At 38.5% G+C, this 25,807-nt stretch overlaps 1 protein-coding gene across 1 annotated transcript in view; it reads left to right on the forward strand.

Annotated features, from left to right (window-relative positions):
• Positions 1 to 25,807, forward strand: part of CHIC1 (cysteine rich hydrophobic domain 1) — a 171,716-nt gene that overhangs the window by 85,565 nt on the left and 60,344 nt on the right. The window contains exon 3 of the mRNA XM_079764333.1: positions 15,506 to 15,661. Within this exon, the coding sequence (XP_079620459.1) occupies positions 15,506 to 15,661 (156 nt within the window). The remainder of the gene's footprint in view (positions 1 to 15,505; positions 15,662 to 25,807) is intronic.

Here is a 25,807-nt window from a genome sequence, read left to right on the forward strand (position 1 = left end):
TACCACCTCTCTCCCCAATGCCTCCTTCTCTAGACACCCTTCAGGCAACTCAAGTCCACACTGTCGTCTCCTTGCCGAAGCCCAGGGTGAATGGCTGAGAACTAAAATAGTGTGCTCTAGCCCTTGAAAAAAAAAAGTAGCTTTATCTCGGGCAGGCTCAGCCTCTTCCTGGTGGATAGAAGACCTGCCACCTTTCACCACTGTGCAAGCAGCTATTCTGGGCTCTGGCACTCTGGGCTGGAGAGCCCAGCCTGGGTTTCAGGCCTCACTCCTCTCTGGGAATCCCCTACAGCTGAGATATCCCTCCATCCGCCAGGGGTGAGAGCTGGACCCTGCCCTTCCTCCCAGTTTCAAGGTGGTTTCTGCCCTTCATTGTTTAAAAATCTCCTCTTCAGCTAGTCTTCTGTTGGTAATTCAGGGTGAATGTTCCCTAATTCATTTGTATTTTCAAGTTTAGTTCTGTGAGGAGGTGTGAGAAAGGTCCACCTATTCTGCTGCTGTTTTGAAAAACTTCTAAAAGGTATTTTATACTTTATTTGCTTCACTCTCCCCCTAAAAAATGGGAACTACCTTGAGATGGTACAGAGTAATTAAACAAGCTTTCAAATTAGATCTGGATAGGAATACAAAATCTGTAACTCACTGGCTTTGTGGGATTAGGCAAGCTACTTCTCTGAGCCTCAGTTATGTGAAAAGTAGTAATGATGATAGTACTTAATTTCTTGTGTGAAAATGAGAGAGAGTATATATAAAATTTGTAGTATATTGTCAGGTACTTATTAGCTTCCTAATGTGAGTTTGTGGTTGTTCATGACCATTGTACATCAGTATATTCCAGTTTCAACCTGATTGTTTAACCCATTTTCTCTATTCACCAGCTTTTAATTATTTATTTATTTAATATATTCTTATTGATTTCAGAGAGGAAAGGAAAGTGAGTGGGAAATAGAAACATCAATGATGAGAGAGAATCATTGATAAGCTGCCTCCTGCACACCCCACACTGAGGATTGAGCCTACTACCCCAGCATGTGCCCTGACCAGGAATTGAACCATGACCTGCTGGTTCATAGGTCAATGCTCAACCACTGAGCCATGCTGGCCAGGCCTCCAACTTTTAATTTTTAGTTGCTTTTACTACTTTCATATTCTTCATCTGAGTAATGGTTTATTCTCTGATCCTACCGATAATTTGTCCTCTTGACCTTGGATCTTTTATATCTCTCCTGAGAGGTATAATGAAAAATCATTGCATATAACAATAAGCAGGTAGAGATAGTCCCTGGCTAGTTTAACATTAGAAAATATGTGGCCAACTGTGTTGAACAGTATGGAGTTTCCTCAAAAAACTAAAAATGGAACTCCCATTTGACCAGGTAATCCCACTTCTAGGAATATATCCCAAGAAACTAGAAACATCAATCAGAAAGGATATATGCACCCCTATGTTCATAGCAGCACAATTCACCATAACTAATATTTGGAAACAGCCTAAATACCCATCAGCAGGTGAGTGGATTAGAAAACTATGGTACATCTACACAATGGAATACTATGCTGCTATAAAAAAGAAAGAATTCTTACCATTTGCAGCAACATGGGTGGAACTGGAGAGCATTACGCTAAGTGAAATAAGCCAGGCAATGAAAGAAAAATACCACATGATCTCATTTATGGAAAATAAATTACATTATAACCTGATGAACAAAAGATAGATACAGAGGCGGTAAAGCATCAAATAGACTGTCAAATTACAGCGGGAAGGCTGGGGAGTGTTGGGGAGGGGGGGAAAGAGATCAAACAAAGGACTGGTATGCATGCATATAAGCATAACCAATGGACACAAGACACTGGCGGGAGTGGGATGAGGGCATGTGAAAGGGGGTAGGGGAGGCTGGGGGAAGGTCAATTGGGGGAAAAAGGGAGATATATGTACTACTATATGTAATACTTTAAACAATAAAATTAAATTTTAAAAAAATGTGGCCTTATAACTTTTAGAATACAAAGAGCCCTTTGGTGTGAGATTTTGGCCCCATTGTCTAGAACAGTGGTTGGCAAACTCATTAGTCAACAGAGCCAAATATCAACAGTACAACAATTGAAATTTCTTTGGAGAGCCAAAAACTGATTTCTGCACATGTGCCACGAAGTTTCAATCGCACTGTACGTGCGCGCCCGCACGTGGTATTTTGTGGAAGACCCACACTCAAGGAGCCAAAGAGCCGCACGTGGCTCACGAGCTGCAGTTTGCCAACCACTGGTCTAGAATGTTCTACCTTCCTATCCTGATCATTTAGAATAATTCATTTGAAGCAACAGTTCAGATTTAGAATTGTTTTTATATGAATTAATCATAAATGTCTTCTTCAATTGAAAAAAATTGCTATGATAAAAGCTTCTTGAATGATAATGTGTTTGTGGAAAGATGGCAAATTCAATATTAAAATTAAAGAGAATGTGAATTTAAACATTTCCCATGGAGAACTTGTTCTTTTTGTTTTCCTTTGCCAGTGGAAATGGGGTCCTTGCCATGTTGCAAGGAAAGCATTTCAGGAATCAAGCATGGGAGGATATAGTGTAGTTGTAAGGTTTATTAGAGCTGGAGGAAACACAAAGGACTCTCCCATGTTCATCCTGCTGTGGAAAAAGTCCAGCCTTGTCTTCATCAGGCCCAGAAATAGTGTCAGTGTCCAGAAATTCTGTGCCATTGATTCAATCCAGTTCAGTCCTTGTCCTCATCCAGCTAGCATTGTCTGTGTTCCTGGCTGCACTCCAGCTGGGTAACACTGCATTGTGGTACCCAGGCTGTGCTTGGAGTCCACACCACTGAGAATGCAAGAACAAAAGGGATGAGTGTGTGTTACTGGGGCGGGGGGGGGGAGAGGGAGAGAGAGAGGGGTAGAGGGAGGGAGGGAGGGAGGCGGGGAGGGAGGGAGAGAGAGAGAGTTGTATTATATTATTTCAGGCTTGGGAAGGACCAGGCTCTCCTTCAAACTAACTAATCAGTTTCATAATTCTATGGAGGCTGGTGCTGGATCTCCCTTAACCAATCCGTTTGCTAGATCTTGCAGGGTTCTGTGTCTCTTATCCAGTCGGATCCCTTTCCTAGGCCAGACCCTTCCCTTATGGTTACCATCTTGGCTCCTACTGTGCATGCCTCAAAGTGGAAGTACCTCCCCCTGTGCTGTGTTGGCTTTTACTGGCACATGCTCAGCCGAGGAATTTCCCCTTTACTGTTTATTCCTTCCCCTCATAGTCTGGGTGAGTGGATTGGTTATACCCTGGGGAGAATGAAAGCCAGTTCTTTCTCCCTATGGGGGTATGGGGTGGTAATCCCCTTGATGGAGCAATGTTGCAATCCTCTGGGGTGCCTATGAATGCTGCAGCTTCCTAGCAAAGCAGGCTAATTTATCTGATTCAGCTCCCTAGTTTATTATGCTAAATAATGTCTGATTTCTCTTTGTTCACTTCCTTTATTAATATCTAGCTACCTACTCAAACACCTTGATGCTGTTTGCATGTGTTGTCTGAGCTGTTGCATCCAGCTTTATTCTGGTTTGGTTTTTTAAAAGTTTGAATTACAAGATCAAAAAATTCTAGAAAAAAATAAATAATCAAAAAAGTGTGTCACAGAAGAGTTCCCAGGCATAAGACTTATCTGTTTTTCAAATAGGTTAGTTGTATGTGCATGAGGAATTCAGAATATTTCTTCACACCTCTTTATTTCTTTCCAAGCCTTCTAAAACTAAAAACTCTGCCAACCCCAAAGTACAGTTTTTAAATTAGAGGAGTAAGAATTTCAAGCTATTGTTGTATGCTTGCACATAGCTTGAATGATCTGGACATGAGCTGTTCTTAAAGATATTCATTCTTTTCAGGTGACCATTTTCATGGCACATCTTGTAATGATTTTATATTTTATCCTAGTGTGCATTACTTAAAGTGCACAAAATTTCTCATATATTGGATAAGGCATTAATGAGACTGTGATGTCTTTCTTAGTTTAGTGCTTGGTGATGAAAAAAAAAGGAATTCTGAAAGTCTGATTTTTAATATATTTTTATTGATTACAGAGAGGAAGGGAGAGGGAGAGAGAGATGATGAGAGAGAATCATTGATCAGCTACTTCCTGCATGTCTCCCACTGGGGATCGAGCCCACAACCTGGGCATATGCCCCCGCCCGTAATCGAACCTAGGACCCTTCAGTCCACGGGCCGACGCTCTATCCACTGAGCCAGGTAAAGCATGAAAGTCTGATTTTTAAAAGTTACATTTTGGTAACATTAGTTTTATTCATTTTTTTTAATGAGATAATTTTTCCCCAGTAGGCACTATTTCATTTGTGTAGGTTATTTTGGATTAAATGCTTCTATGATAACTGGGGGGAAGAGCTGAAAAGAATTTATATTAATTAGAAAATAAATTTTTAAAAAAGTTGGAATTCCAGATTTACCAGAATATGTAAAAAATATGTAAAATGAATAAATGCAGTAGCTAAACTAGAAAAGTCTACCTTTTACAAAATCTGTCTTTCAGCATGAATGGGATTCTACATAGCTTTTTTGCCTCAACTAAGCAAAATTGCATAGAGTGCGTTCTGAAACCTAAAAAACCATTTTGACAAGCTTTGTGGTTCAATATCAATTTTGTGCTTTTTATGTGTTAATGCTTTAAATATAAATAAAACATAATCTTTTATATTAAGTGCCAAAAAGATTCTTTCCACCATTTCACTACAGATAAGTCCTCCTGTCATATTAGGATATTACCAAACAGGTATATATGCACAGATTCTGTTGACCAGAAAATGAAAGATCTTTGGGATTTTAGAAAAGAAATAAAAGCTCCTGATCCTTAGCTTGAAACAATTAAATGGTGTCATGGGGAGATTAGTGTGCAGGGTTGGAAACCATAAGCCATAATATTGACGTTTACTTTTGTGATTCTGTATAACAAGTGATTGATAGGGTTGTGTCCCCCATGAATAAAGGAAACAATCACTTCTGCTGGGTTTAACTTAGATTTTCTTCTGTCTGCAGTGTCCCCTGTATCCTGTTATAAAATATTATGACCCCTTTTCCACCTTTATGATATGGTTTTCTGTTTTCTTTGCAAGAAGGTCAAAAAGAATTAAATGTGACTTTACATCTTGCCATTAGGCTAGGAAATGAAGTGCATCCATATATCCTTTTTACTAGAGATACTCAATTATATGGAAGTAAATGAGTAATATTTTATTAACTCTGATTCCACACAGTTAACATTTTTTCACATTGTTTGAATTCAGTAGTTAACCAGTTCTCATTTCCTATACTTTCATATGTTTCATTTTTTAATTGTTACTAAATAGATTTTTTCAAAAACAATCCTGTCCTCTTTTAAAGTCAAAATGCAGATTTTAATTTATTGTTTGAAATTTTAATAAGTTATTTTTAATATATTTATTTTATGACTAAAAATATCTGATGGTTGAGATTAAAAATGGCAGCCGAGTACTAGTAGGAGGATGCTGCACAGACATGCTCCCAGAACAAGCTGGAATTATAACTGAAATACGGAAAGGCTTCATGAATAATCAATGCAAAACTCACAGGAGAGAACCCTGATACTCAAGACCAAAGGTGGAGACCACATAGAGAATGGTAGGAGGGGCAGAGGTGCAAAAGGACTGGCCAGGCACCCACAGACGGCAACTGAAGTCCCAGAAAGATATCTCAGCTGGGGGGGGGGGGTGCCACTGAGAACTCTGGGATCTAATCCCAAAGCTGGGCTCCCCAGGAGAGAGCACCAAACTGAGGAGGGTACCCACATAATATCTAGCTGTGAAAGCAGTGGGGTGCTGTCTGCCAGGGAGTGGCAGCTGAAAGTTTGGGCACCCTCCTAAAGGGCCAATGCACAAAAATGCCCTGTGGAGCCACCCACCTTGTGCTCTGGCAAAGGGAGTGTGAAGTGGACTGGAGCTGTGAGAGCAGAACCCAGGACTTGGGACTCGGGGGATAGAGCTCAGAAGGCAGACACCCCAAGTTTCCTGGGCTGAGTCATTCCCTCACACATCAGAGGACATCTTTCCCACACAGACATCTGCCTTGCCTGGTGGGGAAGACAGTCGACACACCCTATTGGAAAACACCTTGCCCTGAGGTCACTTAAGAGATTAAAAGTAGCAGTTAGCCTCCAGGCAGAAGCAACTGCCCCACCCTGTTGGAAAAAAACCTCTTGCCACACCTGAGGACGATTTCCTGGGGGCAATTCAAGTCAGAATCCTATTAGTCTGTAGACAGATGTGGTCTCTGGAGGCTTTGAGTCTTTGCCTGATCCAATTAATCAGAAATAGCCTTTAACACTGTCTGCACTAGAGATTGAGAGGTGTAAAGGATCTACCTAATACATAGTTACAAACCCAAACAGACAACCAAAATGAGGAAACAAAGAAACAACCCCCAAATGAAAGAACTAGCGAATTCCCTAGAAGAAGAGATAAGAAATTTATCTGAAACACAGTTCAGAGTAATGATGTTAAAAATACTGAACAGTATGAAAAAATATATAGTAACTATGAGAAAAAAACAGTCTGAGATAAGAATGACGTAACACAAATAAAGAACACATTGGAAGGAATACACAGCAGATTAGTTGAAGCTGCAGATCAAATCAGTGAATTGGAACCCAGAGATTCCAATTGAGTGAATTGGAACTCACTCAATTAGAGAAAAAAAAAATTTAAAAACAGGAAGACAGCTTAAAGGAGCTGTGCGACAATGTGAAATGTAACAATGTTAGAATAGTAGGTGTGCCAGAAGAGGCAGAAAAGGAGAAAGGAGTAGAGAAGGTGTTTGGAAAAATAATGGTAGAAAACTTCCCTAACCTGGTAAAGGAAAAAGTCATACCAGTTCAGGAGGCACAGAGAACCCCAAACAAGAAGAACCCAAACCAACCCACACCCAGACACATCATAATTAAAATGCCAAAAATTAAAGACAAAGAATCTTAAAAGGCAGCAAGAGAAAAGAAAACTGGTACCTACAAAGGAGTTCCCATATGGCAGACACCTGGTTTCTCATCAGAAACTCTACAGGCCAGAAGGGAATGGCATGAAGTACTCAAGGTAATGGAAAGCAAGGATCTGAGACCAAGATTAGTATATCCAGCAAGGCTATCATTCAAAATAAACAGTCAAATAAAGAGCTTCCCAGACAAAAAAAAAGAAAGGCTAAAGGAGTTCATTACCACCAAGCCAGCATTATAAGAAATGCTAAAAGGATTGCTGTAAGGGATTGCTGAGAAGAAACAGATAGAGAAAACTAGCAATACAGAATTAAAATGGCTATAAATAAGTACCTCTCAATAATAACCCTAAATGTAAATGGATTAAATGCTCCAACCAAAAGGTGTAGGGTAGCTGAATGGATACAAAAACATGACCCAACTATATGCTGTCTACAAGAGGCCCACCTTGAAACAAAAGACACACACAGAATGAAAGTGAAGGGATAGAAAAAAATATTCTATGCAAATGGGAAAAAAAGCTGGAGTAGCAATACTCATATCCAACAAAATAGACTTTAAAAGCATCATGCTAAGCGAAATAACCCAGTTGGAGAAAGATAAATATCATATGATCTCACTCATTTGTGGAATATAATGAACAACATAAACAGATGAACAAAAATAGAGCCAGAGGGAAAATGTATTCTAGAATATAATAAAAGTAATCCTGTTATTTGCAGATTTTTAATACTTTTATATCACAACTTTTGTGATATCATACTATGTTAGTACAGTTTGGGTAATATTATTATACTTAAAATCCTTTTATTCTTGAAATATTAATGTTTATTGCATGTAATATTATATGTAAGATCATTTTCTTGAATAATTGGTGTTTCTTGCATGTAACATTATATTTAAAATTGTTTTTCTTGAGATATTAATGTTTATTGCATGTAACATATTTAAGATCATTTTTCTTGAAATATTAAGGTTTATTGCATGTAAACATTATTATATTTAAAATCGTGTTACTTGAAATAAAAATAAAAAAACTGAAAAAAAATCTGATGGTTGCCAGAATAGAGTAGGATGAAGGGATGGGTGAAAAAGGTGAAGGGAAATGTAATTGATAATAGTGTGATAACTTTGCATGATGACAGATGGTTACTAGACTTAATGTGGTTGGTGATCACATTGTAAAGTATATGAATGTCGAATCGCTATGTTGTACACCTAAAACTAATATAATATTGTATGCCAACTATACTTAAAATTTTAAATATCCTAATACTCGTTTTTAGTAACCTGAGAATTTAGTAACGTGAGGATAGTTTTTAATTTGACCATGGTAAGAGAGTATAAATTGAGACTAGTATGAGTTAAAAGTGGAAAGCATTTGGTGAGGAAGAAGAAGGAAAATTTGCCACATTTTAGAAATATTTTTTATTAATTCACTTCCAGAAGCATGTAATGAAAGACAAATTTTTTATACCTTAAATTAAAATTTTACTTTAAAAAAATGTATTTTATTGATTTCAGAGAGAAATGGAGAGGCAGAGAGAGATTAAAAAAAACATCCATGATGAGAGAGAATCATCAATTAACTGCCTCCTTCATGCCCCACCTTGAGGATTGAGCCCGCAAACTGGACATGTGCCATGACCGGGAATCGAACGGTAACCTCCTGGTTCATAGGTCAATGCTCATCCACTGAGCCACACCAGCTGGCCAGGCTAAAATTTTACTTTTTAAATAAAAATTTAAATTATAATTACAAGCACTTAAATTTTAAATGGAAATGAGGCAGGATAGTAAGAAGTTAGAAAAATTATTTGGCAAGCAGAATGGGGAAACTGAGACAGCTGATGCAAACTGGCCCCGTCCAGCACCCTGACTCACCTGCCTCCTTCTCCCTTGCACATCCACTCCCTTAAGCATTAAGCCCTCAGCATCAAATAATCTTAGGAGAAAAGGATCTGGTCTGTTGACCACAGAGACAGGGTTTTGTTTCAGCTCCAGGCCCAGCAAAACAGCAAAAACAGATGAAGCAATGCCATGGCTGACATCAGGACTAGATGCAATAACTAATGACTCCCTGCCATGGTGCCAACCCATCAGTAGATACCACAGCCCTGAAAGAACAAACCTGGAAAACTGATGGATATTCTATTGACATCTTCCCCTGAGTCCTCCCCTAAAATTCCCACCTTTAGAAAACAGATAAAAACCCTTAAGACAGGACCCAGTGAATGTTCTCTCTCTAAAACACTCCTGCACTTTCTTCAGGGGTGTATCTTTCCATTATTTCTCCTAAACTGTAAGGGTCCCCATGAGACATAAAACCAGGGGAGCAGCAGTCAGTGGCAGCTTATCCCTGGCTAACCACCTGAACCTGTCTCCAAGGGCCCTCTTTTGCCTCTATAATTTGTTTTCTGAGTCCATGTATCCCAACTGGCTCGTTTCTTCTATCTCTGTGACTTTCTTTCTAAAAGGCCAAGGCAACACTCTGAGGAGCCCACTTCAATCTTCTCTTTGAGTGTACTTTCACTTTATATACTAAATAAACTCTCTTGTGCTAGAGTTTTTGGCTCTGAATTCTTTCTTTGCCAAACTCAAGAACCAAGAGCCAACATTGCTGATAACAGAATGATTTAATAATTTTATGATTTACATGAGTTTATATCAAAATTCATCACTTTTAAAAAATGTGTTCATGTTTCTGGATACACAGTTTTAGAGAACAGATAGTAATATTATATTACAGATTAGAGTTAAATATATCAATATATTTTGTTATTTAACTTCTAGTATTTGGTTTCTCAGGCGTTCATTGGGGAAAAAAAGAAGTTGAATATCACTGTTTGAGAGGTAAATCTTAGGATAGCAACTTGGTACCTTGTTTTTAAAAAGAACATCTTTTGGGAACATCTTGTTTCCTGACATGCCATCAATTTGGTTCAAATAAATGTAAATTCTTATAATAATTGCTTTAAGATAAAATAAATAAAATAAAAAGGATATCTTTTTTGCTCTGACGAATTTAAGTACTGATGAGCATTGAATTTGACTTCAAAATATAGCAGATTATTCTTTTGTTTATAATTAAATGTGCAGCAAAGCTGTTTGGGTGAAACTTCATGCAAAATCTCCAAATCTAGCCAGAGATATGATTCACTGTCTTCCATTTTCAAAGCATTACAGTCAGAAGGTTCTTTCTAAGGTATAATTTCCATTTCCTGTGAGGTTATAAAACAAGATTATTACTCTCATTTAATATAGCTGGGAAACTAAAACTCAGAAAAATTAAATTGATTTGCCTAGGATTTGTTATAGCCAATAAGTTACTAGAATTCAGATCTTGATTATTTTGTCTAATGTGTTTAGCCTGCTAGTGTTTATATTTTCAGTTATAATCCATGGTTCTCTCAATTTATTTTTGTATTTACCTTGAAAATTTAGTCATTTAATTGGAATTCTTTTTACTCATTAATTGTCTTTAGATCATATTGCTAATCATATAGATGGAGAACAAAATTAGTTTACTTTCCCCATGTTAATACAGTTTTGAGCCTCATAATTACACAACTGTTGTTAGTTAATATATTAGGAAGAAAAATGACATGAATGATTCTAATAAAGCTAATGTAATTGCTTAATGTTTTAATCATGACGGTGCTGAGTTCTGTGATAATGTATCTTTCTAACATCTGCTAATAGGTATATATTTTTAGTGTTGATTAAAAGACAAAAACTTAATCCATTGATTCCTCTAGTTTAATTTTTACTTAGAATTGTAAAGGTCCATATTTTTATAACAAACATGCTAATTGGGGTTTTATTTTACAGCAGCTTCTTTTTCCTAACAGTTTCATAAGTGTTACTTGCATAGCCAGGTGCTGGGTTTTTCCCTCATAGATATTAGCCTGCCAGCTTTCTAAATCAAAGGGAATAATTTTGTGATTCAGAAACATGGTTTCACTGAAATCAAACCATATTTAGTGTACTTTTGAACCCCAAGCAGAATTTTCAATTTAAATCTAGTTATGCGTCTCATGCCTTTGAACTGACTTTGTTATGGTTTACAAAGAAGCACAAGCAGCCACTTCCAGGAATGGAGGTAGTAATTACAAATACTAAATTTGTATAATGACTTTCCAACTTTCAAAATTTACAGCAATCATGAGTCCATTTTATGCTGAATACTAAGACCATATCTTGAGTGTATTCACCTCATAGTCTTTTGTAAATGTAGCTTTTACCTACAAATAATGGAAATAATGGCAAGTGTTAAAATTATGTTGCAAATTTGCCAGGCAGAAAAGGTTTGACAGTTGTCTCTTTTTTAAATACATTTTTATTTATTTCAGAGAGGAAGGAAGAGGGAGAAAGGGATAGAAACATCAATGTTAAGAGAGAATCATTGATTGGCTGCCTCTTGCACGCCCCACACTGGGGATCGAGCCTGCCAGCTGGGCATGTGCCCTGACCAGGAATCAAACTGTGACCTCCTGGTTCATAGGTCGACACTCAACCACTGAGCCACGCCAGCTGGGTGACAGTTGTCTTTTTTAAAAGCAATCCAAGCCTGGCCAGTGTTGTTCAGTGGTTAGTGTCGACCCCTGCACCAAGAGGTTGCTGGCTCGATCCCCAGTAAGGGGGCATGCATGAGGCAGTTGACTGAGGTTTCTATCTCTTTCTCTCCCTTCCTCTTTCTCTAAAAATCAGTACAAATATTTTTTTTTTCAAATAAGTGACTTTTATTAAGGTATTATATGTGTACATATCTTACCATTGCCCGCCCCCACCCCACTCCCATATATGCCCTCACCCCGCAGAGTTTTGCGTCCATTGGTTATGCTTATATGCATGCATACAAGTCCTTTGATTGATCTCTTATCTTCCCCACCTCTCCCTAACCTTCCTGCTGTAATTTGACAGACTGTTTGATGCTTTACTCCCTCTGTATCTATCTTTTTGTTCAAGTTTATAATGTTCTTATTTATCCATAAATGAGTGAGATCATGTGGTATTTTTCTTTCATTGACTGGCTTATTTCACTTAACAAAATGTTCTCCAATTCCATCCAGGTTGCTGCAAATGGTAAGAATTCCTTCTTTTTATGGCAGCATAATATTCCATTGTGTAGATGTACCATAGTTTTCTGATCCAGTCATCTGCTGATGGGCACCTAGGCTGTTTCCAGATCTTAGCTATTGTAAATTGGGCTGCTATGAACATAAGGGTGCATATATCCTTTCTTATTGGTGTTCCCAGTTTCTTAGGATATATTCCTAGAAGTGGGATTACTGGGTCAAATGGGAGTTCCATTTTCAGTTTTTTGAGGAAACTCCATACTGTTCTCCACAGTGGCTGCACCAGTCTGCATTCCCACCAGCAGTGCACGAGGGTTCCTTTTTCTCCGCATCCTCGCCAACACTTGTCGTTTGTTGATTTCTTGATGATAGTCATTCTGCCAGGTGTGAGATGGTACCGCATTGTTGTTTTGATTTGCATCTCTCGGATAATTAGTGACATTGAGCATGTTTTCATGTGTCTCTTGGCCTTCCTTCTGTCTTCTTTTGAAAAGATTTTATTTAGGACCGTTGCCCTTTTTTTTATTGGATCATTTATCTTCCTTTTATTAAGTTGTATAAGCTGCCTGTAGATGTTGGAGATTAAACCTTTATCAGTGATGCCATTTGCAAATATGGTCTCCCATGCAGTGGGCTTTCTTGTTGTTTTGTTGATAGTTTCTTTTGCTGTAAAAAAGCTTTTTATTTTGATGTAGTCCCATTTGTTTATTTTCTCTTTAGCTTCCATTGCCCTAGGGGCAGTATCGGTGAAGAAGTTCTTTTGGCATATGTCTGAGATTTTGCTGCCTGTGGATTCCTCTAGTATTTTTATGGTTTCCCATCTTATGTTTAAGTCCTGTATCCATTTTGAGTTTATTTTTGTGTGTGGCGTAAGTTGGTGATCTAGCTTCATTTTTTTGCATGTATCTGTCCAATTTTCCCAACACCATTTATTGAAGAGACTGTCTTTATTCCATTGTATGTTCATGCCTCCTTTGTCAAATTTTAATTGAGCATAGTGGTTTGGGTCAATATCTGGATTCTCTATTCTGTTCCATTGATCTATATGTCTGTTCTTGTGCCAGTACCAGGCTGTTTTGAGAATAGTGGCTTTGTAATACAGTTTGAAATCTGGTATTGAGATCCCTCCTACTTTATTCTTCTTTCTCAGGATTGCTCTGGCTATTCGGGGTCTTTTTTTATTCCAGATGAATTTTTGGAGAGTTCTTTCAAGGTCTGTGAAATATGCCATTGGTATTTTAATAGGGAGTGCATTGAATCTATAGATTGCTTTGGGTAGTATGGACATTTTAATGATATTGATTCTACCAATCCATGAACATGGTATGTTCTTCCATCTGTTTACGTCTTCCTCTATCTCTTTTTCAAGTGTCCTGTAGTTTTCCGTGTATAGATCTTTTACCTTCTTAGTTAAGTTTATTCCTAGGTATTTTAATTTTTTTGGAGCGATGGTAAATGGGATTGCCTTTTTAGTCTCTCTGTCTGTAAGTTCACTATTGGTGTATAGAAAGGCCATAGATTTCTTGGCGTTAATTTTGTATCCTGCTACATCGCAGAATTCATTTATTAAGTCTATTAGTTTTTTGATGGAGTCTTTAGGATTTTTTTACGTACAATATCATGTCGTCTGCAAATAAAGACAGCTTTACTTGTTCTTTTCCAATTTGGATGCCTTTTATTTCTTCTTCTTATCTAATTGCAATGGCTAATACTTCCAGTACTATGTCAAACAGGAGTGGTGAGAGTGGGCATCCCTGTCTTGTTCCTGTTCTTAGGGGAAATGTTTTTAGTTTTTGTCCATTGAGTATTATGTTTGCTGTGGGTTTATCATATATAGCTTTTATTATGTTGAGGTATGAGCCTTCTATTCCCACCTTGTTGAGAGTTTTTATCAAGAAAGGGTGTTGGATTTTGTCAAATGCTTTTTCTGCATCAATTGATATGACTATGTGATTTTTATCTCTCAATTTGTTTATGTGAGGTATCACGTTTATTCATTTGCGGATATTGTACCATCCTTGCATTCCTGGGATAAATCCTACTTGGTCATGGTGTATGATCTTTCTGATGTATTGCTGGAGCCGATTTGCTAGAATTTTGTTGAGGATTTTGGCATCTATGTTCATGAGGGATATTGGTCTGTAATTCTCTTTCATTGTGTTGTCTTTATCTGGTTTTGGTATTAGGGTGATGCTGGCTTCATAGAAGGAGCTTGGAAGTGTTCCATCCTCTTGAATTTTTTGGAATAGTCTGAGGAGGATAGGTTTTAGTTCTTCCTTGAATGTTTGGTAAAACTCTCCTGTGAAGTCGTTAGGCCCCGGGCTTTTGTTTGCCGGAAGCTTTTTGATGACTGCTTCAATTTTGTCCATAGTTATTGGCCTATTGAGCTCTTTAGATTCTTCTTGATTGATTTTTGGAAGGTTATATTTTTCTAGGAATATGTCCATTTCCTCCAGGTTGTCCAGTTTGTTGGAATAGAGTTGTTCGTAGTATTTTGTAACAATACTTTAGTACAAATATTTTTTAATCCTATATAATAAAAGGCTAATATGCAAATCAACCAAACTGTGGAACCAGTTACTATGATGAGCACTGACCACCAAAGGCCAGATGCTCAACACAGGAGCTGCCCCCTGGTGGTCAGCCAGAAGCCGGGCTCATGGCTGGCAAGCGCAGCTTCGATGGCCGGAGCCTCTCCCACCGAGGCCACACTAAGGATGTCCAACTGGAAGAAGGCGCAGGCCGGGCTGAGGGACCCCTCCCCGCCGAGTGCACGAATTTACCAGGCCTCTAGTAAATAAATAAAAATAAAAGTAATCCACGAATATTGCCAAAGTTTAATTTTAATTTCATTTCCTCTAGTAGTATATAGGTTCATATTATACTTCTAATCTTACTCAAATTCTGGTCAGAGTGACTGGGAACTATAAATAATATTGCCTTAATATTGAGAATATTTAGTAAGATGACTGCTTGATAGTTATTCTTTACCACCAATTTTACTATTGTCATTTTTTGTTGTTGTTGGTAATATGAAAAGGTTTTTAAACATCAAAATGAATTCTGTAAACATGAAATTATATATATTTTTCTTTCTAATATCATCTAGGAATATGTAATATGTCTTTATTGGGGAAGGTAAGGAGAGGGAAAGAGATAGAAACATTAATGATAAGAGAGAATCATTGATCGGCTGCCTCCTGTACCCAGGCATGTGCCCTGACTGGGAGGGAACATGACTTCCAGGTTCATAGGTCGATGTTCAACCACTGAGCCATGCCAGCCAGGCAAGAGAGGAAATATATTTAAACGTGTATTTCCTTAAAGTACTTGTAATAAGACAAACATTTTCTTTAGGTTTAGAGATAAATAGTGGAAAGTTGCCCACAAACTGTTAAAAATTATGCTCTTGTTATAGGTGGCCCCAGAAGAATTTAAGACCAGCATTGGCCGTGTGAATGCGTGTTTGAAAAAGGCTCTCCCGGTCAATGTGAAATGGCTGCTGTGTGGTTGTCTCTGCTGTTGTTGTACTCTGGGTTGCAGCCTGTGGCCTGTTATTTGTCTCAACAAAAGAGTGAGTAACCATTTTATTTTATAATAATGGCAAGAACTAGTATTTTTAAACACTATGTGCCACGTATATTGCATGGTTTATTTAATTCTCATAACAATGCTATCCTCATTCTAAAGATAAACTCAGGGACAGAGAGATTAAATTTGTCCAGCCTTTATCAATACTTTATCACTTAATATGAATCCATCATTTGAAATAAGTGCAATGTTAGTGGAGTACTTAAGTAAATATCAATGTAACTGGCTACTTATTCTTTTTACAAAACTCAAAGCTGTGATTTAAAGTATATGCAAAGTATATTTAAAGTATATGGGAGAGATTCTTCTGATTTGAAGAAAGGCAGAAGTGAGAACAAACTACAAAGTTTGGGGGGGGCCAGAATCCTGCTTAGTTTGAAACATGTTGAAACAGCATTCTAACATGACATTACTAGTTATGGCACAAATTTAAGTCTACTAACTTAATATCATCTTCTTTAAAATTTTATTATAGTCTGAATGCTCTCCCCCCCACCCCTGCCTCTGCCACAGTGGGAAGATATCTTTAAACTTTTTAAATTTATGCCAGTGAGGAAAATTAATTCATTTTACCTAAATTTCTTTTTCCTGTACCATGTTGATGATTTTATTTAAACTTTTAAATAATATGTAACCTGCTGAACCACATCCAAAAATCACAGCATCTTGTGGGGATATAATTAGTGGTGCAGTTGTTTCATAAAGGCCAACAAATTCTGAAGAAGTAATTGCCTATTCCTTTCCATCTTTCTCCTGCCCTCCTTAAAGTCTTATTTATTTACTTATTTATTTATTTATTTATTTATTTATTTATATCCTCACCTGAGGATATTTTTCCCATTGATTTATAGAGAAAGAGGGAGGGAGGGACGGAGAGAGGGAGGGAGGGAGGGAGAAACATTGATGTGAGAGTGAGACACACATCGATTGGTTGTCTCCCACACATGTCCTGACTGAGTGGAAGATCCAACCTGCAACCTAGGTATGTGCCCTTGACTGGGAATCGAACAGACCTTTTGGTGTGTGGCCAACATTCTAACTATTGATTCTCTTGGTAACTATCAGTAGGTCAGAGCTTTATTTTTTAAAATATATTTTTATTTATTTCAGAGAGGAAGTAAGAAGGAGAGAGAGAGATAGAAACATCAATGATGAGAGAATCATTGATCAGCTGCTTCCTGCACGCCCCACACTGGGAATCGAGCCTGCAATCCGGTCATGTGCCCTGACCAGGAATAGAACCATGACCTCCTTGTTCATAGGTCATTGCTCAACCACTGAGCCACGCCAGCTGAGCTAGAGCTTTACTTTAAATAGAGCCTTGTTTATTGTCCAAGCATGTACAGTATTTTCAAATGGCTTTCTATAAGTTAAAAAATGACAGCATACATTTATTTCCCAAGTTGTCATATCTTCTAAAAGTTACAAATCAATAGCTCCTATCTACCCCCATTATTTTTAAAGCTTCAATGTGCATTTATTATATTTGGATTTTTCATCACACAAATATATTCAATTTCAATTACTTAAGAACAGATTTTTTTTTTGGTTTAAACATTATCCACTATCTATCTATCTTTTTTTCTGATGAACTGTTTACTCTTTGCCTATATATTTACACCATCACCACAGGACCTGAAATAAAGAGAAGCAATTTCCTTAATTATGTGATTTTACTATGATCACTTCTGATAAATATTCGATGGAAAATGAGATTGATACTGATGCTGTGATTTCTTCCTATTCCGCATTACTTTGGTTCATAAAGAGTTCACAATTTCAAAAAAAAAATTATATTTGCAAACTCGTCCTGTGGACCAAATTCAGCCAACTCTATATTTTTTTAAACATTTGAATCAATTGCCAGCATTTAAAAATTGGAATATTTAAAATAAAATTTGAGACATCAAAGACAAACTATCTTGTAAAATCTAAAAATGTGGTGATATTGGAACCATATGACTGTATTTCATCAATTGACCCTAAATGAGTGGCAGCTGCTCCCCTTTTTTGAAATATATTTTATTAATTTCAGTGCAGAAGGGAGAGGGAGAGAGACACAGAAACATCAATGATGAGAGAGAATCATTGATTGGTTGCCTCCTGCATGCCCCACAATGGGGATCCAGCCCCTAACCTGGGCATATGCCCTGACCGGGAATCAATCCGAAACGTGACCTCCTGGTTCATAGGTCAAAGCTCAACCACTGAGCCATGCCGGTCGGGAAGCTGCTCCCTTTAAAATAGGACATGTGATCTCTGGTTTACCACAGAACCATCCAGCATTTACATTACTTGTGCCTTACTCTGTACACCTTATAATTACAGCGCTCGATTTTGTACACTAGACAGTAAAACAGCACATGCTGATAACCTTTTGCAAGAGACACTGTCCTTTCTGGAGCCTCAGTTTCCACACTTATAAAATCAGGATAACATTATTTACTTTTAAGATTGTTATGATGATAAAGAGATTTAAGGTGCCTTACTGATTTTTCATCCACGTGGAGAAATACAAAATAAAATACAACAATTTAAGAATCTATGCCTTCACTGTTGCTTCCTAATCTGTAAACTAAGTTGTAAAGACTACCGATATTCAACCAGTGTGCCACAAGAATTTTTAAAACATGCAAATACCTATGTAGTCAGGGGCACTGACCTCTTTGCTCTTAGATTGTCCAAAAAAAATTGACAACAGCCAACACAATAGTTGTCCAATGTGAATGAATCAGAATTTTAGCTAATTTTTTTATCAGATCAGCAAAAATATATATTTTTTGGTGTGCCACAGAATTTTAGTAATTAGTTTATGTGTACGGTAAGATGAAAAGGAAAAGGGTTGAAAATTGCTGGTACAGACTCTAATAGTTTAATTGGAAAATTATTAGCATTTGTATAACCCAAATTCTTTAATTTCTCAAGTGTGGAAACTGAGATCCAGAGTGGTAAAGTGGTATTCCAAGTGTCACACAGTAAATGGCACAACCAGGAAAATATTCCCTTTTTCTTGCTTTGCTTTGTTTTTGCCTCTTATAATTCTGTATTCTCTTGACAATATCATGTTTCTTAGATAAAATTCCCTATTCCTAAAACAAACATTAGGATCAGTGGTATAATAAACAGTCAACACACTTAGCTTTAATTCTCTACTGGGGGTGGGTAAACTTTTTCTTATGAAACCAAATAGTAAAACGCAACAACAACAAAACCAAATAGTAAATACTTTTAGGCTTTGTGGGCCAGGGGTCTCTGTTGGAACTAGTCAACCATGCTATTTTAGTGTGAAAACAGCCCTTAACAATATGTAAATAAGTGAGCATTGCTATGTTCCAGTAAAACTTTAGTTACAAAAACAGGCACCAGGCAGATAGTGAGCTATAGTTTGCCATCCTGCTCTAGCCATCTCTAATGAGGTATCTAGATTTATGGAAGTTATGTCTGTTTTTCCACAAGATAAAATGGAAATATGATTACTCTGCCCTGTGTCACAGGTTACTATGTGAACTAATGATTGTAAAATGTTTCCAAGAAAAGAACTTCTATAAAAAGTTAACAAAAACAACTTTTTGTTGTTATTTATTTATTTATTTATTTATTTATTTATTTATTCATTTATTTTACCTAGTATACTAGTACTTCCTGGACATTTTTTCTGGCAACTTAGGTAGAAGAAAAGAAATACAGATCAAGGTGCCTTGAGCTCCTCCTAGTCTCTCTTGGCTCTGATCAGATTCTATGGCTACATGATATATGAAATGAAAGTTTTGCCCGGCTGGTGTGGCTCAGTGTTTGAGCATCGAATCAGGAGGTCATGGTTCAATTCCCAGTCAGGTCACATGCCCAGGTTTTAGGGTTGATCCCCAGTAGGGGGAGGCAGCCAACCAATGATTCTCTCTCATCATTGATGTTTCTATCTCTCTCTCCCTATCCATTCCTGTCTGAAATATACCCTCCTATATAATAAAGAGGTAATATGCAAATTGACTATCACTCCAACACACAAGATGGCCCCACCCATGTGGTCAAAGATGGCCGCCACCATGTGGACACAAGATGGCCGGAAGGGGAGGGCAGTTGTGGGCGATCAGGCTAGCAGGGGAGGGCAGTTGGAGGGGACCCAGGCCTGCAGGGGAGGGCAGTTGTGGGGGACCAGGCCTGCAGGGGAGTGCAGTTGGGGGCAACCAAGCCAGCAAGGGAGGGCAGTTAGGGGCAATCGGGCCAGCAAGGGAGGGCAGTTAGGGGGGACCAGGCCTGCAGGAGAGGACAGTTAGGGGCAATCGGGCCAGCAGGGGAGGGCAGTTAGGCATTGATCAGGCTGGCAGGGAAGTGGGTAGGGGGTGATCAGGCTGGGAGGCAGGCGAGCGGTTTGGAGCCAACAGTCCTGGATTGTGAGAGGGATGTCCAACTGTCCATCAGACATCCCTCTGGCCTGAGGGACACACACACCACCACCCCCATACCCCCATGCATGAATTTATATATATATATATATATATATATATATATATATATATATATATATATATATATATACTAGAGGCCCTGTGCACGAAATTCACTGGGATCAGGCCTAAATGGGCAGTTTGTTATCCCTCTCACAATCCAGGACTGCTGGCTCCCAACTGCTTGCCTGTCTGCTTCCTGATTGCCCCTAACCGCTTCTGCCTGCCAGCCTGATCACCCCCTAACCACTCTGCTGCCAGCCTGATTGATGCCTAATTGCTCCCCTGCCAGCCTGTTTGCCCCCAACTTCCCTCCTCTGCCGGCCCGGTCACCCCTAACTGCCCTCCCCTGCAGGGTTGATTGCCTCCAACTTCCCTCCCTTGCAGGCCGGGTGCCTCCCAACTGCCCTCTCCTGCTGGCCATCTTGTGGTGGCCATCTTGTGTCCACATGGGGGCAGGATCTTTGACCACATGGGGACAGACATATTGTGTGTTGGAGTGGTGGTCAATCTGCATATTACTCTTTTATTAGATAGGATAGAGGCCTGGTACAGGGGTGGGGGCCAGCTGGTTTGCCCTGAAGGGTGTCCCAAATCAGGGTGGGGTTCCCTTGGGGCATGGGGCAGCCTGAGCAAGGGGCCTGTGGTGGTTTGTAGGCCAGCCACGCCCCCTGGCGACCCAAGCAGAAGCACAGGTATCTGGAATTTATTTACCTTCTACAATTGAAACTTTGTGGCCTGAAGCAGAGCCAAGCCTCCTGCATGCTCCACCTGCAGCCATTTCTGTGGCAGTTAATTCACCTTCTATTATTGAAACTTTGTAGCCTTAAGCAGAGGCCTGAGCCCGGCCAGGGTGTGCAGAAAGCTTTGCTTTCTCCGTTACTGCGGGCAACCCTGGCCTGGTCTCTCCAGCTCCGTGGTTGCCGCCATTCTGTTTGAATTTGTTTACCTTCTATAATTGAAACTTTGTAGCTTGAGTGGAGGCTTAGGCCTGTCAAGGGCAAGCGGAAAGCTTGTTTCCCTCAGTTGCCTGGGAAACCTTGCTCTCGGTGGCTGTAGCCATCTTGGTTCGGTTTATTTGCATACTCGCCCTGATTGGCTGGTGGGCGTGGCTTGGGCTGGTGGGCGTGGCTTGTATGTAGCGGAGGTGTGGTCAATTTGCATATTTGTCTATTATTAGGTAGGAGATATATATATATATATATATATATATATATATATATATATGAAATGAAAGTTTTCATTTACCTGTTCTTATATTTACTACTGAAACTATTGTGGTATTATAGTCAAATTTCAGTCCTCATCATGCCACCATCCTTAAATTTGACATTACTTCTGTTGTTGTTAATTCTCACCCAAGGGCATTTTTTCCCACTGATTTTTAGAGGGGGTAGAAGGGGAGAGAAAGAGAAAGAGAGAAATATCGATGTGAGAGAGACACATTGATTTGTTGCCTCCCACACCAGCCCTGACAAGCTGGGGATCAAACCTACAACCCAGGTACATGCCCTTGACTGTGAATTAAACCCAATACCCTTTTGTGATTGGCTGACACTCTAACCACTGAGAAACGCCAGCCAGGGCTGAAATTACTTTTTACCCTTTTTTGCTATATTTGTTTTCAGTCTCACAACATGAATATGACATTATTTCTCTTCTCTTGTAATTTCTAATTTCATTCCATTGTTATCAGAGAAGATACGTTGTGTGATTTTTAATCTCTTCAAATTTCTTGAGACTTGTTTGGTGGCATAAAATGTGTTCTATCCTGGAGAAAACTCCATGTACACTTAAGAATAATTTATATTATATTGTTGTGGGGTGTTCTGTATCTATCTGTTAGGTCTAGTTGATTGATACTGTTGTTCAAGCCCTATATTTCTTTATTTTTCTGTATAGTTATTGTACCCATTATTGAAAGTGAAGTATTGAGATCTCTATTATGTGGAATTATTTCTCCCTTCAGTTTTGTCAATTTTTGCTTCACATATTTTGCAGGAATTTAGTTATGTTTATAATAGATTTATGTTTTATCAATATATATTGTCATGGGATTAATGTTTGTGTCTCTCCCCTCCCCAGAATTCATGTTAAAACCCTCCACACACACACACACACACACACACACACACACACACACACACAATCTATTGGTATTTGGAGACAGATAGTACTTTGGCCTTTGTGAGCTAATTAGGTTTACATTAAGTCATGAGGGTAGGGTCCCCTAACAGAATTAGTACCCATATAAGAAAGAGAGAGCTTGTCCTCTCTTTCTCCACCATGTGAGAATACAGCAGGAATACAGCTGCTGTAAGCCGGGAAGAGGGCTTTCACCAGAACCCAACCACCCATGCTCACAGTTAGATTTAAGACATTTCCATCCTCCAGAATTGTGAGAAATAAATGCCTGTTCTTTAAGTCACCTAGTCTATGATATTTTGACATACTGTCCATCTTTTTCTCTTGTAATTTTTTTTTACTTAAAATCTATTTTGTCTGATATGTTTATAGCCACCCCAAATCTTTTTTCTTTTTTTTTTTTTTCAATTTTTTATTAAGGTATTATATGTGTACATATCTTACCATTGCCCTCCCCACACCCCACTCCCATATATGCCCCCACCCCCCAGAGTTTTGCATCCATTGGTTATGCTTATATGCATGCATACAAGTCCTTCGGTTGATCTCTTATCTCCCCCACCTCTCCCTAACCTTCCCCTTGTAATTTGACAGTCTGTTTGATGCTTTACTGTCTCTGTATCTATCTTTTTGTTCAAGTTTATAATGTTCTTTATTATCCATAAATGAGTGAGATCATGTGGTATTTTTCTTTCATTGACTGACTTATTTCACTTAACATAATGTTCTCCAATTCCTCCCAGGTTGCTGCAAATGATGAGAATTCCTTCTTTTTTATGGCAGCATAGTATTCCATTGTGTAGATGTACCACAGTTTTCTGATCCAGTCATCTGCTGACGGGCACCTAGGCTGTTTCCAAATCTTAGCTATGGTGAATTGTGCTGCTATGAACATAGGGGTGCATATATCCTTTCTAATTGGTGTTTCTAGTTTCTTTGGATATATTCCCAGGAGTGGGATTACTGGGTCAAATGGGAGTTCCATTTTCAGTTTTTTGAGGAAACTCCATACTGTTCTCCACAGTGGCTGCACCAGTCTGCAATCCCACCAGCAGTGCACGAGGGTTCCTTTTTCTCCGCATCCTCGCCAACACTTGTCGTTTGTTGATTTGTTGATGATAGCCATTCTGACAGGTGTGAGATGGTACCGCATTGTTGTTTTGATTTGCATCTCTCGGATAATTAGTGACGTTGAGCATGTTTTCATGTGTCTCTTGGCCTTCCTTCTGTCTTCTTTTGAAAAGATTCTATTTAGGTCCATTGCCCATTTTTTTATTGGATCATTTATCTTCCTTTTATTAAGTTGTATAAGCTGCCTGTAGATGTTGGAGATTAAACCTTTATCAGTGATGCCATTTGCAAATATGTTCTCCCATGCAGTGGGCCTTCTTGTTGTTTTGTTGATGGTTTCTTTTGCTGTGAAAAAGCTTTTTATTTTGATGTAGTCCCATTTGTTAATTTTCTCTTTAGCTTCCATTGCCCTAGGGGCAGTGTCAGTGAAGAATTTCTTTTGGCATATGTCTGAGATTTTGCTGCCTGTGGATTGCTCTAGTATTTTTATGGTTTCCCGTCTTATGTTTAAGTCCTGTATCCATTTTGAGTTTATTTTTGTGTATGGCGTAAGTTGGTGATCAAGCTTCATTTTTTTGCATGTATCTGTCCAATTTTCCCAACACCATTTATTGAAGAGACTGTCTTTATTCCATTGTATGTTCATGCCTCCTTTGTCAAATATTAATTGAGCATAGTGGTTTGGGTCAATATCTGGATTCTCTATTCTGTTCCATTGATCTATATGTCTGTTCTTGTGCCAGTACCAGGCTGTTTTGAGAACAGTGGCTTTGTAATACAGCTTGAAATCTGGTATTGAGATCCCTCCTACTTTATTCTTCTTTCTCAGGATTGCTGTGGCTATTCGGGGTCTTTTTTTATTCCAGATGAATTTTTGGAGAGTTCTTTCAAGGTCTGTGAAATATGCCGTTGGTATTTTAATGGGGAGTGCATTGAATCTATAGATTGCTTTGGGTAGTATGGACATTTTAATGATGTTGATTCTACCAATCCATGAACATGGTATGTTCTTCCATCTGTTTACGTCTTCCTCTATCTCTTTTTTCAGTGTCCTGTAGTTTTCCGTGTATAGGTCTTTTACCTCCTTAGTTAAGTTTATTCCTAGGTATCTTAATTTTTTTGGTGCGATGGTAAATGGGATTGCCTTTTTAGTCTCTCTGTCTGTAAGTTCACTATTGGTGTATAGAAAGGCCATAGATTTCTTGGTGTTAATTTTGTATCCTGCTACATTGCCGAATTCATTTATTAAGTCTATGAGTTTTTTGACGGAGTCTTTCGGATTTTTTATGTACAATATCATGTCGTCTGCAAATAAAGACAGCTTTACTTGTTCTTTTCCAATCTGGATGCCTTTTATTTCTTCTTCTTGTCTAATTGCAATGGCTAATACTTCCAGTACTATGTCAAACAGGAGTGGTGAGAGTGGGCATCCCTGTCTTGTTCCTGTTCTTAGGGGAAATGTCTTTAGTTTTTGTCCATTGAGTATGATGTTTGCTGTGGGTTTATCATATATAGCTTTTATTATGTTGAGGTATGAGCCATCTATTCCCACCTTGTTGAGAGCTTTTATCAAGAAAGGGTGTTGGATTTTGTCAAATGCTTTTTCTGCATCAATTGATATGACTATGTGATTTTTATCTTTCAATTTGTTTATGTGATGTATCACGTTTATTGATTTGCGGATATTGTACCATCCTTGCATTCCTGGGATAAATCCTACTTGGTCATGGTGTATGATCTTTCTGATGTACTGCTGGAGCCGATTTGCTAGAATTTTGTTGAGGATTTTGGCATCTATGTTCATGAGGGATATTGGTCTGTAATTCTCTTTCATTGTGTTGTCTTTATCTGGTTTTGGTATTAGGGTGATGCTGGCTTCATAGAAGGAGCTTGGAAGTGTTCCTTCCACTTGAATTTTTTGGAATAGTCTGAGGAGGATAGGTTTTAGTTCTTCCTTGAATGTTTGGTAAAACTCTCCTGTGAAGCCATCTGGCCCCGGGCTTTTGTTTGCTGGAAGCTTTTTGATGACTGCTTCAATTTCGTCCATAGTTATTGGCCTATTGAGCTGTTTAGATTCTTCTTGATTGATTTTTGGAAGGTTATATTTTTCTAGGAATATGTCCATTTCCTCCAGATTGTCCAGTTTGTTGGAATAGAGTTGTTCGTAGTATTTTGTAACAATCCTTTGTATCTCAGCGGGGTCTGTTGTTATTTCACCTCTTTCATTTCTGATTTTGTTTATTTGGGTCCTCTCTCTTTGCTTCTTGGTGAGCCTGGCTACAGGTCCATCAATCTTGTTTATCCTTTCAAAGAACCAGCTCTTGGTTTTGTTGATCTTATGTATTGTTTCTTTGGTCTCTATGTCATTTATCTCCGCTCTGATCTTTGTTATTTCCTTCCTTCTGGTTACACTGGGCTTTTCTTGCTGCTCTTTTTCTAGCTCTTTGAGTTGTAGGGTTAAGTAATTT

The sequence above is a fragment of the Cnephaeus nilssonii genome (genome assembly GCF_951640355.1).
Source record: "Cnephaeus nilssonii genome assembly, chromosome: X".
Classification (NCBI taxonomy): domain Eukaryota; kingdom Metazoa; phylum Chordata; class Mammalia; order Chiroptera; family Vespertilionidae; genus Cnephaeus; species Cnephaeus nilssonii.